Source organism: Equus quagga, chromosome 1 (genome assembly GCF_021613505.1).
Source record: "Equus quagga isolate Etosha38 chromosome 1, UCLA_HA_Equagga_1.0, whole genome shotgun sequence".
Taxonomy (NCBI): domain Eukaryota; kingdom Metazoa; phylum Chordata; class Mammalia; order Perissodactyla; family Equidae; genus Equus; species Equus quagga.
In genome coordinates, this window is record NC_060267.1 from 122,037,208 (window position 1) to 122,054,169 (window position 16,962).

General features: G+C 38.1%; 1 protein-coding gene across 3 annotated transcripts in view; it reads right to left on the reverse strand.

The window, feature by feature from the left end:
* SLC25A26 (solute carrier family 25 member 26) overlaps window positions 1-16,962 on the reverse strand; it is a 149,530-nt gene that overhangs the window by 25,531 nt on the left and 107,037 nt on the right. For all 3 annotated transcript variants that reach the window (XR_006890773.1, XM_046677023.1, XM_046677012.1), the window contains one exon: window positions 11,899-11,943. Coding sequence is in view for 2 of the 3 variants with exons in the window: in XM_046677023.1 (XP_046532979.1) it covers window positions 11,899-11,943 (45 nt within the window). In the remaining variant the exon portion in view is untranslated. The remainder of the gene's footprint in view (window positions 1-11,898; window positions 11,944-16,962) is intronic.

Below are 16,962 nucleotides of genomic sequence, written 5' to 3' on the forward strand. Positions count from 1 at the left end.
TTGTATATGAATTATGAAAGTTTTTTGAAATTATGTATTTGCTCATGCATGTGGAGGGACCAGAGGATTATGATCAACAAAAAACTGCCTGGAAAGACAGGAAAGGTTACCCACAGGACGTGGAAATATTATTCCTTATGACTTTTAAATAATTTAAGATTAGATTGGAAAATAGAATAAAAATATAGTGTAGGCAACAGTATGAACGATCACTACTGATAATATCAGTCACCATCTTGCTGAGTACCTAGCATGTTCCAGGCACTAATTTTGGAAAGTATGTATTTCACAAACACAGGTGCAGGGCCAGTGCTAAGAGACGTTAAGTAACTTGCCTGAGGTCACACAGAGAATAAGGAGAGGAACCGAAGCTGGTTGTGAGGCTCTCCCCAAAGCTGAGCACCTTGTAGACAGAACAGCAGATATGCAACATTGTAAGACACTTCACTACCATCCACAGTTCCACTTCTAGCTCCACTAGAAGCTATATTATAATGTGCAAGTCATTAAAGAAAATATTTTGATAGCAATAAACGTTTAAATAATGTGGGTCTGGAATACAGGATTTTTTTTAAGGACCTGTCTGAACACCAAAAATTTTTAAGTTGCCATAATTTCTCAACCTAGTAAGTATTTCCACTGCCACAGAGGTCTAATGATCATTCCTGCAGAGGGAGATAAATGATGAGGGAGTCTGGGGTGAGGGGCAGAAAGGGGACCTAAATGTGAAGAGCCACAGTGCTAGTCTCAACGGGAATGATGGAGGCTGTGCGCCAAAAGACCAATAAAAAGCCAGGCGGCCGTACTTCACCTGCTGTTTGCTCATTTATCCTAATTCAATGTCCTATTTCCTTCTTTTCAAATAAAAAATGAAATTTTCAGATGAATCCATGGACATTTGTTTGTATTCCATGTTAATGTTAATGAAATTTCAAGTTTAAGTATGAAAGTGGCAGTCAGAAATGTTCTTAATTTCGCTTCTGCGGTTTTTCTTCAGTAAAGTTTCCTTAACATAGGTTGATTGGAAATATTTCTAATAGTTAATATAGAAAATTTAATTTTGAAATAATTTTCGACTTACAGAAAAGCTGCAAAAATAGGAGAATTCCCACATATCCTTTACCCAGCTTCCCCTAATGTTGATATCTTATATAACTATAGTAACAATTATCAAAACAGGGGTTTAAATTAGGCAATACTACTAAGATACAGACCTCAACTGAATTTCACCATTCATATTGTTCAAAGGTGTGCAATTTTTAAACATCAGTTTGTTTTTTAAATTAATGATATTTCTATTATCATTAGCATATTATAAGGAATCCTGAATATTAGTGATATCACTACAAAAACAATCAGCTTGTTCTATCTTCCCGAGTGGTTATTGCTTATTGCTCAAGGCCTCTCAGAGGAAGAACAGCATGAAGCAGTTTGGCTCCCCGCCTCCCCACCCCCCAGAGTTATAGTGCTTAGCCCCAGCCAGCACTCATTCATAGGACAGAGAGTCAACGCCAGGCACAATACTATGCAATGGCTACGAGTCCAAGCCCGGGTCAGGTGTCTTCTATTAAAGTATAACATGAAGAGAAGGTTTGGTTTTTCACTTCAAAAGACCCACCCAAATGTGCGTTATTGTTTTATGAGTGAATAACAAATTGAAAATAAACGTTTTGGCTTCAGTGAAGGAAAACTTATAATTTGGGACTTTTTCAGCCGTTGTATTTAAAAGTAGCTATGTGGCTTCCAATTTTGCAAGATTATGAAACCACATGCTTTCTTACCATGTGCTTTTTATGGTACAAGGAGAGATATGTGTACAGAATCATCTACTCAATTCCAAATTAATAACATCAGATGATAATTTGTTTAAGACAACAGAAAAGACAATCCTCTGTGCAGGTCTCACTGCTCTCAGTCTTCCACTAGAATTTTAAAAACATTCAAGACAGCAGACAATTTCCTACAAATGCTCTCCGTACTGTAGTTGATCACGCTGGTGTGTAGCTTTCGCACATATACTTTGAAAAACAATTAAAGCAACAGCTGCCTATAATTTTATTATTCAATTAAATGAACCATCTCTCTGTGAAGTACTCATATACAATATGCCTTCAAAAAGAGATTTCCAAAGCAAAGTTTTAAACTGAAAACAATATTAAAGATAATTGGGAACCGCAATTAAGCTCTCATTTCCGCCATACCATGGCTCTAGCAATATTATCAAGTGGCTAAAACGCTAAAATAGACGTCTCCTACAGAACTAGTTTTCATAATTAAAACTGGATATAACTAACTGACAGTTGGGGATCATTCACAGTACATAGGCTAATTTTGGTTATAATAGAAGCTGGATTGAAACTATTCCGAAATGCGTAAATAGCAACAACTTTGTGTGGGTTGATTTGTACCTTGTTTTTGATTTAATTGTGTCTTAGTTGGTTTACTTGCCTTGAGGATAAATAAGGTGGTGAAAATAATAAGAAATTGTACGAAAGTCTTTAACAAATGATTGTGTTAGCAATTTAGAAAAAGAAATTTTGCTTATTATTCTTGAGCAAAAGCAGGATGGACTCAAATGCTGAATTTTCTTAGTAATATCTGGGTTTTATAGTTAGAAATTAATATTTTTCAATATGTGTGGCTAGGTTTTATTGGAGGGGTATTTATTTTGATTAGGGTTTCTCTTGAGCTTCCTAGATCTGTGGTTTAATGTCTTTTATTAGTTTTGGGTAGGCACAAAAGGTCCCACTCATGTTAACAATATACCACTGAATAGCAATTACAATAAAACAAATTACTGTACCTGACGTAAATGATGTTGATTCTGAGTCAACAAGAAAAGGTGTGATTATTTTTAATACATTTATCTGCAAAGGCACACTTGGCTTGCTATGTTTAAGTATGCAACAATCTTTTACAAAGATTTTTATCAAAAGTGGTTAAAATGAAAGAATTGACGGACTTACATTGACAAGCTCTATTTATCTGGAAACATATACTGATAAGCCTCTATTCTCAAGAGCACCAGAAAAATATAAATAGTAATAAGCCACTGTTTTCATAATCTTCAAAAGCTCTCTCATCTCATCCTTGATTCTACAAGGGAGGGACCTCACTACCTGCATCTCTGGATTCCCAGAAGGCCTTGCACAGTTCCTTGTATTTGCAGCAGGCAAATATACAAATACCTCAAATGTAAGCAGTGTTTTATAATTTTACCTTTGTGTAAAGAATGGGGGAAAACATGAACTGGCCCAACATCATAATCCTAAATTTTCACTCTTGGCTCAGCAGAGAACCGTATAAATCAGGAATGGCAAATAGGTTCCACTTCAAGGATTAACATTTACTTAACAGAACAAGGCTTTCTGGTGAGCTGTGCTAAGATGGCTCCAAGGTTTTGTTTAGGTTCAGCTGGGAAGCAGACACCAAAAATGCTCACAAATAACTAGGAAGTCTAAAGAACAAATTTTTCCACTTTTTTTTTTTAAAGATTTTATTTATTTTTTTCCTTTTTCTCCCCAAAGCCCCTAGGTACATAGTTGCATATTCTTAGTTGTGGGTCCTTCTAGTTGTGGCATGTGGGACGCTGCCTCAGCGTGGCCCGATGAGCAGTGCCATGTCCGCGCCCAGGATTCGAACTGACGAAACACTGGGCCGCCTGCAGCGGAGAGCACAAACTTAACCACTCGGCCACGGGGCCAGCCCCCAAATTTTTCCACTTTTTAAAGGAGGTTACATGTGAATCTATAGATGGATCCCTTGAAATCAAATTTACATCTCCAAAGGAACTGGGAATCATTATAGGGATTTTTTAAAGTGATTTTTAATATATGTTTATGTTTGATAATCTGATTAAAGTTTGTCTTTAAACTTTGTCTCAGCCAACAAAATTCAATATGACTTATTATAAGAATCTTTTATCTGAATGATCATATTTATCTCATTTTAGTCACAAAACCACATAAGTAGGAGAGAAATGCATAGAAGAAAGGAAACAAAAGAGGAACACTGTTGTGTTTTTTATTTTTTTCTGACAAAGGGCCCTAACCCACTACCCCTAAGGCTGTGGGACTCATGAGGCATGGTTCCATCTTACCTTCAGCTCAAAGTAATGGAACCTGCAATGAACGTATGAGGTATTGTGATCACTTTGGCTTCACATTAACGACAGGAGGATGTCGGGCAGCTGGTACCCAGGTCTAAATGAGAAGCTAGGGGAGGAATCCAGAGCTCAGAAGCCACACCCTTTCCTCTCTTCCTCTCAGGCCTTTGCTATACATAATGCTCCTCATTCCCTACTTAGTTTTCTTTGTCATCTCTCTCTCACCACCTGTCTTTATCTTTTAATCGGCCAAATTATAAAATACAAGCGTTTTCTAAACATTTTGGATCTCTTTCTTTCTCTCTCCCTCAGTAGCCCTAGAAACAAGAAAATGTTACCCATTGCTTTTATAAATTGAATGAAAGGATACCGTAGAATTCTAATTCTTTTCTTTTTGTATGAAGTGTCCCATATTTTCCAGGAGGCAAATGAAGAATTCAAATGTTCTTGTAGTTTTTAAATTGTCAAAAGACGTCAGCTTCATTATAATGTGCTTTCGCTAAAATCTTAATTGGCATCTTAGACTCTGATTTCAATATAAATACTTCACAATAAATACTTTGCTCTTATTTGCAGGTGTTTTCTTCCATACAGACATGTTATATTTAATTTGGGGAACAAGTTTAGTACAACAAAAATCATACACACACACATTTTTACTCTGTTATCATTCTTTACTCTGTTCTCAATCTTTAATACACCTTCATAGGAATCTATGTTCTGACCAAACACATCTGTGCAGACACCAGACTCTCCCAATCTAATGAAATGGTGTATGTGGAGAAACTGAGGCAGCTCTGGGGGTCTAGTGTTAAGATTTGGCGCTCTCATTGCCGCAGCCCAGGTTCATTTCCAAGTCAGGGAACCACACCGCCCATCCGTCAGATGCCATACTGTGGCAGTTGTGTGTTGCTACGCCACCGGCATTTCAAATACCAGCAGGGTCACCCATGGTGGACAGATTTCAGTGGAGCTTCCAGACTGAGAGAGACCAAGAAGAAGGATCTGGCCACCCACTTCCAAAAAAATTGGCCACGAAAACCCTATGAATAGCAGTGGAGCATTGTCTGATACAGCATCAGAAGGTGAGAGGATGGCACAAAAAGACCGGGCAGGGTTCCACTCTGCTGTACACAAGGTCGCTAGGAGTTGGAATCAACTTGACAGTACTAACGACAAGGAGACCCTGAGCATCTTCTAAATTACTATTATTTTGTTTATATTACTAGAGGTATGGTAGAATTTTAGTGTGGGTAGGGTGGTGATACACATTTTAACTGTTATTAAAATAAGAATCAACAACAATAAACAAGTTATTTACTCTTCAACTTGAATAAAAATGTAGTTTTTATAAAGTACTGGCTGCTTAAAATATTTATAAAATGTAAGTGAAAAATCTAAGTAATTATTTTATACATGGGACCATAATTGAAATGATAATACACTGGCCCCTGATTTCGATTACAAGGCTATGATTTCATCTTCTAAAATCATCAGTGTAATGTCACAGTCATACATAACCAAACTGATTTTATTTTCATTTTGCTTCAAACGTTGCATCTGAGCTTAAAGCGTGCATTTCTTCTAGGTACTGCTTTGCAGCTTTCTAACACCTTTTGGCTAGAGGCAAAACGATTCAGACCTGACAGCACTCTTAACAATCCTCTACACTGCACTGAACAATGATGTGGAATATTCAGAAAACAGAAAAAAATCTGACACTTTTACAGGAAATTTTAATCATATCCTTTCAAAATATGCTTACTGTTTACCTAAAGCTCAGTAGGAGCAAATCTGTGTGTTGTAGCAGTGAACATACTTCTAAAAGAAACTAATTATAAATAAAAGAATGTATACAGTTATCCAACTTTGCATTGAACTTGAAAAAGAAAGAATGCTAACCTTCAAACAATTAGTAAATAGTTATAAACACCTTCTGTGTAAAAGACGGAATTATAAAGAATATAAACATAAACAATCAAAAGACAAAGTTCCTTCCTCCAATAAGCAACGTCCTGTAAGAAACTAAACACAAACACACAGAAAAATGTGGTCTGGCTCCACTCATTACCACAAACTATCTGTGCTTCCCCGCGGCCCGTCACAAAGAGCTGAGCCCCGAAGTGAACACTGCTTAAGCTCCGCCCAAGCGCAGCAGCGCCAGGGGCGTTTGGGACAGTTGGTCTAAGAAATCTGGTAGCTAGCGTTTTTAAGCTTTCTGTCTTCAAGTTAGGGAATCAACACAATTCGCAGGAATGCCTTAAACAAGATGATTTGATATAATATGACCTCAACTTTCGAGCATATGAAACAGCAAAAACATTATTAAAGATATTGTGTGCTATGTGCAAAGTCGTGTGTAAAATGATGAAGAACATCAACTCTGGCGTCAGGACTGCCTGGGTTCAAATCCTGGCTGTACCCCTTAATATTTAATATTCCAGCAGCCTTGCACAAGGTACGCAAACTCTTCTTCAGTTCCCACATCTACAAAATGACGACCATAATACCACCTATCTCACAGAATGGTCATGAAGATTAATAGGAGATAATCCATGGAAAGTGCTTATCACAGTGCCTGGCCATTTTAACTGAAATGTTAGGTATTATGATTGTTTTTATTACTCCGGTTATTATCACTAACAATATTAACATAGCAAAAGCATGCTGGACAGGAAACCGAGGACTTCGGTTACTAGATGAAAGACAACCTCTCTGAGTGCTGGTTTCCTTGTTTTAGTGGGGATAACAAGCCTACCTCCCTGGGTTAATGTGTGATGTGAATGAGATGCTAATGAATATGGAGTGCTTAGCCCAGTGCCTGGCATACAGTATCTGCTCAACACACAAGTGATACCCTTCATAAGTATTCGGGTGATAATAAGTGCATAACTAAATTAACTCAACTACAGAAATGCTAGGAGAGAAATAAACAGGTGCTGTGATTACTGGGGCGGGAAGAAGGGAAGGTCCTACTTGAAAGAGGGGTGGACAGAGAAAGCCTCTCTGAGGTGACATCTGACCTAAGACTTGGGGAACAAGAAAGAGGTGGACATGAAAAAAGCCTAGGGAAAGAGCTAGAATGAAATCTCGATAAGGGAAGGGATTTTTGTCAGTCCTCTTCATTACTAAAGCCCAAAACCCCAGAAAATGCTGGCACAGAACAGGCACTCAGTAACCATGTGTAGAATGAATGAATAAAGACTACTTCTGGCAGAGGGCACAACAAATGTAAAAACTCTGCAGATAAGTACCAGCTTGGCGTGTCCAAAAAGAACAGAGGCGAGGCCAGCAGGATTGTAGCGCAGTAAGTGGATACAGTGCAGATCGAGTGTAGCAGGTGGGTGGTGTACAGGATAAGGCCAGTGAGGCAAAGCGGGCGGGTAGTGTGAGACAAGGTCAGTGCTGTAGGAGGGGGCCAGATGACATAGGGCACCATCAGTCATGGTTTAAACTGTAGATTCTATTATTCTTTCAAAGAGATGTCACTGAAGGGTTTAGCGGTACAATCTGATCCATTTCTTTAAAGATCACTCTGGCTGCTGTGAAGAGAAGATATTTCAGGGAAACAAGAATGGAATTCAGAGACCATCTGAGAAGCCAATGTGACAAGTGAAGCAAGAGGTAAGAAAGAGGCTTCAATTAGAATAGTGGACTTGTTGATGGGCTGAGTATGAGGGATGAGGGAAAAGGAAAACTGTGGAATAATTCTTAGCTTTCTACTTTAGTGAGCAATATCTATTTGTGCTATTTACTGAGAAGGGGACAACTGGGGAGGAATAGGTCAGGGAGAAGGGAAATAAAACCCAAAAGTTCTGTTCTGATCTGGCTCCCCTGAGACACCTTGAGTGAGGACTTCACCTAGGAAGTTGGTTATATGAGGGTGTAACTCCGAGGAAGTGGTCCACAGCAGAAGTAGAAAGGCACAAGTCATCCGTACAAAGATGGTATCCAAAACTAAGGGGCAAGATGAAATAATAAGGGTCTTTGGGTCTTTGTTGGGTAATAAGAACCACAGAATTTACCATGTTTCTCTTCTTGTTGGGCTGCCATAAATTTCCAAACTCCACATAAACCTTAAAGGAAAATTATCTTCTTGGAGGTTCTGGATATGATTATCTATCCCTTCTATTTTCCCTCCTCTTCACGGTGTCTAGTCTTCTTTGATCTAAAATCTTTTTTGTAAGTATATGTACTATAAAAAAAAGAAAAACATAAAAATGAGGTAGTGTACAGACAGGCAGAGTCGGGGGACTGGCTCCCACCTACCTTGACTGGTCTTCCATTACAGACACATGACCTTGAGGTTACCTGTGAGTGTGTGCCTCTCTGATAGACTATAAGCCCCTCAAGGGCATTAGCCATTTCTCATTCATCTTTGCATTGTTGTGAAATGGAACCATGTCTAGCTCAGAGTAGGCAGGCAACACATGTACTAACTGCTTCTGTCTCTTATCTGTAAACTGAAGGGGTTGAGGCCTTGTTCGAATACTCTAAGGCTTGGTTCTAAGACGTTTTAAACACAATATACTACGTGACTAAATATCAATCAGCAATATGGACAAATGTTTGGTAAATAAGGGTAAATCTTCAGGGCCTGGATTGGAAGATTTGAAGCGGGAGAAAAAAAAATCAACTAGCTTTGAAAGATGCATAATATTTGGATCCGTGGAAGCACATTTCAAAAAGGAGCCAACAAACAGAGGCAGTAAGGAGTCTATTCTGGCTAGAGGGAAAGTATAAAGGAAAAAGTTTAAGGGCAGGGGAGCTGGATAAACCAGTTAAGGACACAGTATCCTTGAGTGCCAACAGCTCTATGTTTTAGAAACTATTTAATTTCTGAGAACTTCAATGAGATATTTAACCAATATCACACAAATTCAAGGTGTAGGATGGATGAGAAAGGAGAAAAACTGTTAACTTAGTTCAGATGTAAGTTAATAAGAATCTGATAAAAAGGAGGCCACAGGTTCCAAAAAAGTCAGAGTCAACCAAACTTGGTAAGTGATGTGATATGGAGGAAGAGAAAGATGAGAATCAGACTTTAACCTGGGGTTTGGGACCAAAGGGTCAGGAAAATGGTGGTATGACTAACAGAAATCAGGGATACAGCAGGAGGAAGTGATTTTAGTTGAAAGGTAATACCCTCAATTTTAGGCAGAGTAAGTTTAAGATGATAGTAGCCACCGCCTAGCTCCACACTCCCACTCCTTGCAGCATGTGCATGTAATCTGCTAAAGTCCTTGTCAAGAAAAATTTTCCTGAGTAGTACTTCCACATAAATATGATAGAGAAACCCTTCCATATAATAAAATCTATGGTCGCAAAAGCAAATTTCAAAGGATAAAATCATAAATACAAAAATAAAAGAAGTTCTACAAAGCACTGTGATTTCACATTTGGATGTTAAAAAAAATAAAAGCACTATTAAATGAAAAGACGCTCAACATTATTTAGATATGAGAAAACTGTAAATTGAAACCACAACGAGATACCAGTATACAACTATTAGAATGGCTAAAATTGTTTCTTAAATCTAATAATAACAAGTAATGACACGGATGCAGAGCAACTAGAACTCTCAGACATTGTTGCAAAATGGTACAGCCACTTTGGAAAATACTTTGTCAGTTTCTTATAAAATTAAACTTATACCTTCTCTATGACCCAGCGATCCCACTCCTAGGCACTTACTCAAGAAAAACAAAAGCATATGTCCATACAAACACCTATATGCAAATGTTGATAGCAGCTCTATTCATAATCATCAAAAACTGGAAACAACTCAAATATGTATCATCTAGTGAATGAATAAACAAATTGTAGTACATTCATACAATGAAATACTACTCAGTGACAAAAAGAAACAAACTACTGGTACACACAAAAACATGAATGAATCTCAAAAGCATCATATTCAGTGAAAGGAGCCAGACACAAAATGCTATATAATGTCTTATTTTATTTATATGACATTCTGGAAAAGAGAAAACTACAAATATTCTATATTTTAGTTATGGTGGTAATCATAAACATTTGTCAAAACTCATAAAAATTCACACTTATAAAGAGTGAATTTCCCAGTATGAAAATTATTCCTCAATAAAGCCAACTTAAAAAAAAAACTATAGCATCTTAACATTTGCTCAAAGAAAATTGTTAAAGCTTAACATTGTTATCTGAGACTACTCTGAAAAATTCTAGACATTTCTTAACTAGCTAGATTACTGCAAATGTCCTTAACACTGAAAAGAAATAAACCCCGTGCTTTTCCGGCTTTGGGGTTCAAAACATTCCTATGCAGAAATAGGGCGCGAGGATGTTAGAGAGTATGCAGAAACTGTGTGAATGCTGGTTATTGAGACAGTAATACAGTGAGCCTTGTTTGCTGGACAGCTGTTGTTTCATTGTTCTTTTGTCACACACAAAAAAGGAGAGCTGTCAGGCTCATGCAATGTGACCTTCTCATTGGATAGCTGTTGCTTCACGCCCAGAAACTGCCTGAGAAATTCATTTTCACGTGCACCACACAGAAAATGGTCAAAACAAAACAAAACAACAACCATGAAACACCCAGAAAAATCTATTAAATAAGCTGTACTACTTCTTGAAATCACATGACTTGTAAGAATTATTTCTCAATACTGAATATTCCTTTTAAGAGTAATGTTTTGCTGCATTTTATTATCCTTAGTATATAACCTCAACAGAATATTTCTCAGAGTCCAAATAATTTGTTATTCTTCAAATGACATTTTCTATGAGCACTCTATGATTACTAATTCCATACAATTATGGGAGTAATTCCTTCATTTTTTGTATTATCACATGTCTACCTAGATACTTTGCCCTTTGAAGGTTTGGTCATTTATAAACTATCTTTATTTGAACAAAGGTTTTCAGATTCTTTTGATCATTATCCACCGTGATAAATACATTTTACATTGTGACCCAGTACAGAGGTGTGTGTGAACGCACATGCCCAACACTGAAGTTTTACAAAATAAGACTTCTCCTTGCCACAGAAGATGTTCTCTATTTTCTTTTTTTTTATAGTCTTTAAAATGTTGGCAAACACCCACACAATTCATATCATGACCCACAATTTTCAAAATCATTGCACCAGAAGATAAAAACAAATACAGCGAACGGTCTCTGCGTGTCTTCAACACAGGCTTTTAAAATTCACTTAATGTTTGTTTTCAAGCATATGAGCTACCTTCCCCGAAGCTGACTCACAACGTCACCACACTCTGCTCCTTCTCACTGGGGGTTCCTGGGCCTAGTTGGGGTGAGCAGCAAAACACAGAAGGGACAGTCAGAGTCCCATACCCCCTGCCTCTCTCCCATCCTGTCCACCATTATATGGGTGGAAGAGGCCTCGGCCTTCTAAGCCTACAAATATTGAGGGCCTTGCTTTCTTTCCTTTTCCATTTACCTTCATTGCTATTCCTTCACCTCTACACAGACAGACACACACACCAGTGACGTAAAATAAAACTCAACTGGGTGGAAAAAGAGCTGCAATACAGAAGAAAGTGAAGCAAGTTTTCTCCTCGACATCTGAGGATTTCAGCCCTGCCTGCCAGGCTTATTTCCCGGTACCACGGACACCTGAACATATTTAAAAGACTCAATTGATGTACAAATCACACACAAAAAACGTTTTCAATTGTTAATAATTTTGAGTTTTTAAACTGCTGGTCAATATTATATTCTACTACTCCACACTGAAACTATTGGGTATTTATGATAATTAGAGAGAAATTTTATATGAAGATTGGAAAACTTACTTTTAAGGACTCCCATAAGGGAAACTGGACCAACGAGAAAGGAATCTGAAAAGAAAAAAAATCAAATAAATTATGCAGGAAAAATCAGAGCTCGCCTAGTATTACTCTATGAATCTATAATTATTTAGAAACATTATTTCATTTTAACTTTATATATACAACAAAGCTAACATTAAACAATGTATAGGTATGGTATACACAGTTTTGAGAAAACGAGTTAAACTGTAACTGCCGGTAGAGTTCTACTACTTTTTGAGCCCAAGGGACACAAAATGATGCTGTGAAGCCCTTTTGAAATGGAAAGAGAAGCATGATATGCAGAGGCTCTGGCTATCGACATGACAAAATAAATACTTCCCATCGCAAGTAATAAAGATTTTAAAGACTTGACGTTTTCCTGCTTAGGAACCAGACCTGTCTACTTGTTAGCAGGCCAGTGTTAAGGTTTAGAAGAGAAACACCACGGAGCGGAAGAGAGATGGAGGGGAAGGCCGAGGGAGAGGGAAGAGTCGGGGAGGCGGAGACAGTAGGCAGGAGGAAGGAGGAGAGAAAAGGAGGGGAGGGGAAGGGAAGGAAAGAAGAACAGGGAGAGAGGAAGAGAGGAGGGGTAAAGAGAGGAGAGAGGGAGGGGGAGCAACGAGGGGAGAGAGAGAGCAAGGAGAGAAGGGGGAGGAGAAAGAAGAAAAGCAGGAGAGGAATGAGGGAGGGCAAGCCAAGTGGAGGGCACGAGAGGGTAGGGGAGAGAGAAAGGAGACAGAGCCACTTGCAAGAGTAAGCAGAGAAACAGGACCTGAGCGGCAGAGCATGGGCGTGGGAAGTCAGCACCCCTCAAGGAAGGAACACCTTACCAATGCTGGAGGATTAGGGGGCGGTAAATGGACAGGTGCAGAAGTGGGCCTGAGCGCCTGATTTAGTCCCAAGCACAGTCAGGGAGAAAAGCAATCTGTAGTAATGAAGTATGAGTGAAGATAATCTCCACACTTACATTTAAATGAGTATTTACAGTTAGTTGTTTTATTTCAGTGAATCCTCACAACAACCCTTTAAGACAGGTATTATCACCACCCCCATTTTACAGATGAGGAGAGAGATGGTTCAGAGAAGCTGAATAACTTGCCTAAAGGCACGCAGTTAGGAAGTAAGAAGACCGACAATATGATTCCAGAGCCCTGTCTGACTACTATTCTAGCTAAAATACATCTAAGTGCATTTATCTGCATATAAATTCCCCCACAGTATAATCTATTTGCTTTTAATAAATCTATTTGCTTTAAATAAAATTCTAAAATAGAACTCCACCTCCATATTGCCTAAAACAAAAATGCCTGAACTCCAGCAGACCCCACCTACTGACCTACGTAACATCCCCTCACTGCCCAGTGGGCCTGCACTAGGATGCTCCTGCTCACAAGCAGGCCACGGCCCTAGTCCTACTCTTCTGTACTCAGGTCAGTTGTGAGTGAAAAAGTAAATGCGGACTTTCAATATTAACAAAATGCATATGGATATCTAAGCGTGTAAGAGTGTGCGTGTGTGTGCGCGCACACTAGAGATCACGATTTTGAAGGAATTAATGGGTATTTACCTTCCCAGGAATTAAGGGCATTAAACTACTTCTAAAATATTTATATTTGATCAGAAATTAAGAGTCCAGCATCATCTGTCTTACTCTGCTAGAACAAATGACAGCCCTGGGCTTGACAGCGGCCACAGAAACAAAATCTCCCTGCCATTCAGGCAGGAAATGGCAGTGAGGGAAAAAAATCAGTGTCAATAGACTAGTTTAAGGTGACAAACTACAATCTCACCGAAGTCTGTCACCTTCATAAATAAGCAGCACTCCACCCCGTATGTCAAAGTTCCACAACAGGAGTCAAATTTAGCGGTTTTTGTCACTAAAACACGAAAGTATCTGACACTGTCCATTCTGAAATTGAAGTACTGTATTTCCAATTAACTTAATTATCTAAACCCAAAAAACGGACTATGTAACAATCCTAAAGGCTTTTCTAGGTTTTTAAAAATTTACAATATGTAATAAAATACCCCAAAAGACTAACAGACAATGGGACTATAAATGATTTTAATTTTCTTCTTTGTACTCTCTTTTCCTAAATGTAAATATATCACATTTTAATAAGAATGTAAATATTTCACACATTTTAAGGTGAAAAAACGCCTTATAACTTACTGCAACAGTCCATGCTAGCATTCTTTACTTCTTGATTAAAATAATTCAGCAAACTGCATTGTATGTTATCAACACTTCTTTGGTACTTAGCAAGTAACATTAGATTTTGAATTCTGTAGATGAACATTTTGCCCATTTTCCTCTATTAAAAGTTGTTCATTAAATTGTTCCTTCAACTTAAAGTAGTAATTTAAAAATCACACATTTGAAATGGCCAAACTATTCCATTGGGTATTTATTTTTAAAAGTGAGCCAACAGTAAATCCCAACTTTACTCTCTAAAACAAGATTAATTGACAGTCTAAGGTAATTAAATGTGCTGTGAATGCTTAAATAATTAAATTTATTTCTGGTTTCTGGTAGTGAAATATCCCTCATAAGACAAACTCCTGATGCGTAAAAATTTTTCAAATATTCTTCAAGCCAAAATCATACTGAATGCGTCTTGTCACTTACAATACGAAGAAACAATAATGAAAATGTGTTTAACACATGTGAAGGAAGGCCTGCCAGCAAACATGGCTCCAGAGCTAACACAAATACTTCCCCAACTTCTACAGAGCCTGCGCCTGTCACAAAGCTAGCTCCCGCCCCATGTCTGGTTTGGAGTTACATAACAGTGATGTTTCTTCAAAACGTGGAATTTTAAACCCCAAACAGATGTAAGCTGTTATTCTAAAATGTTTTATAGATGAAGAAAATGAATAGCTGCACTCAGAGGTCTTATATTCCAAAACACAACATACCCATTTTATTGCACCAAAAGTTACAAAACGGCTCACTGTAGTGACCTTTTTAATGCCTCCATTTAAGATGTTTTGTTTGAGTAAGGTGGTTAAGACCCAGGGCACTAATAAGTGAGCAGCAGTAAACCCAGCTACCATCAAAGAGGCAGATGTAGAGGGGAAACCCTGCTAAAATTCAACATGGCTTCCGCTAGTAATAACCACAGCAATAATCCTATACAAGAGCGCATGGGAGGACTCCATAAAGCAGATAAAATGAAATCCGGGGGTGCCAGCAGGGAAGAAAGCGTTGGGCATTACTAATGAAATAAAGAATGTACCAAATCACATCATGAGCATGCTTTACCTATCACCAAGTATTGGACTAGAATCATCCTGGAAGCCAATCCACGCTCATAAGCCTGTGACCTTAAAACAAATGACTGTAACCTCATAGTCTTTTAACGAATAATGATGTAATTTAAAATATAACTGAGGGAATATGACTTCTAAGGTATCACTTAGCTTTAAAATTCTATTTTTCAATGGAAAGATCAAATCAGAATAACAATACATTTAAAAAAATAATAAGACTTGATTGTAAGGTGCTATGAACATATTACTACTATGATTGATCCAGGAAGCCAAAGGAACAGGAAAGTACATTTAAAAAGCTATGAAATCGGGGCCGGCCAGGGGGCGAAGCGGTTCAGTTCGCACGTTCCGCTTCTCGGCAGCCTGGGGTTCGCTGGTTCAGATCCCGGGTGCAGACATGGCACCACTTGGCAAAAGCCATGCTGTGGTAGGCATCCCACATATAAAGTAGAGGAAGATGGGCACGGATGTTAGCTCAGGGCCAGGCTTCCCCAGCAAAAAGAGGAGGATTGGCAGTAGTTAGCTCGGGGCTAATCTTCCTCAAACAAAAAAATAAGTAAGTAAATAAATAAAAAGCTGTGAAAGCTCTTATACTTGGCAGAAATAACCCAAAATTCTCCAGCAATAAGATTTAGAAAAATGACAGAAACTGCTGCTAAGACCTAAAATCGGAAGGGGTTTGAAGAACAGCATGGAATTGGTAGGTCTGCCATGGATATCGGGGTTGGTTCAAGCACTGGCCCATTCTAACTTTCAAGGGATCCTACAAGTGACCCACATGACAGTCTCCTTTTTGTTGCACAACAGCGTCCAAATCTCTGTGCTTGATTTAGGCTTTTCCATTCCAGTGTCGCACAGATAAAGACATTTCTCCTCTTAAATACTCTGCCTTTTCCCATTAAACCCAGTGGTAACCAAGGACAAATGAAGTTGAAGACCTAAAAACCTTTTGCCCCAAAATGACTATTGTCCTTAAATTAAAAAAAAAAAAAAAGTGAAAACCATTCGAATCTGGTCTGCTAGCATTTGACATACCTGGAAGGAATTCTAACAATAAATATATATGATTTTTAACTTTAACAACTATAATCCATTTACCTGCACGGTACATAGAGAAAAGAACATATACTAATAAAGGAAATTAAGCTTTCCTTTATTCCTTTATTTCGCCTTCTTAAAAGTAGGAAAAACTGAAAGTTAGTTAATCCTCAGGTTTATAAAACATACTAAAATTCCTAAAGCATCTTTCTAAAGAAAGTACCAAATGGACATCAGAGTATCAAAATCTAATGTAGAAAAGGAAAAGTGTATGAGCAGTTTGATTCTCAAGTAAATCTATTAGATCTCAAAGGCAGGAGCCTTGAGAGCATCAAAACTTACTACAAAGCTACAGTAAGCAAAACTGGTGGTAGCACCAACAGAATCACATAGACCAATGGAATAGAATAGGGAGCCCAGAAATAAACCCTTGCATACATGGTCAAATGATCTTTGACAAGAGTGCCAAGACCATTCAATGGTGAAAGAACAACCTCTTTAACAAATGGTGCTAGGAAAACTGGATATTCACATGTAAAGGAATGAAGTTGGAGCCTTACATTACACTATATACGAAAATTCAGTCAAAATAAATTGAAGATCCAAATTTAAGACCTAAAACCGTAACACTCTTAGAAGAAAACAGGGGAAAATCTTCCTGACCTTGGATTTGGCAATGATTTCTTGGATACAACACCAATTCACAGGCAACAAAAGCAAAACTAGACAAATGGG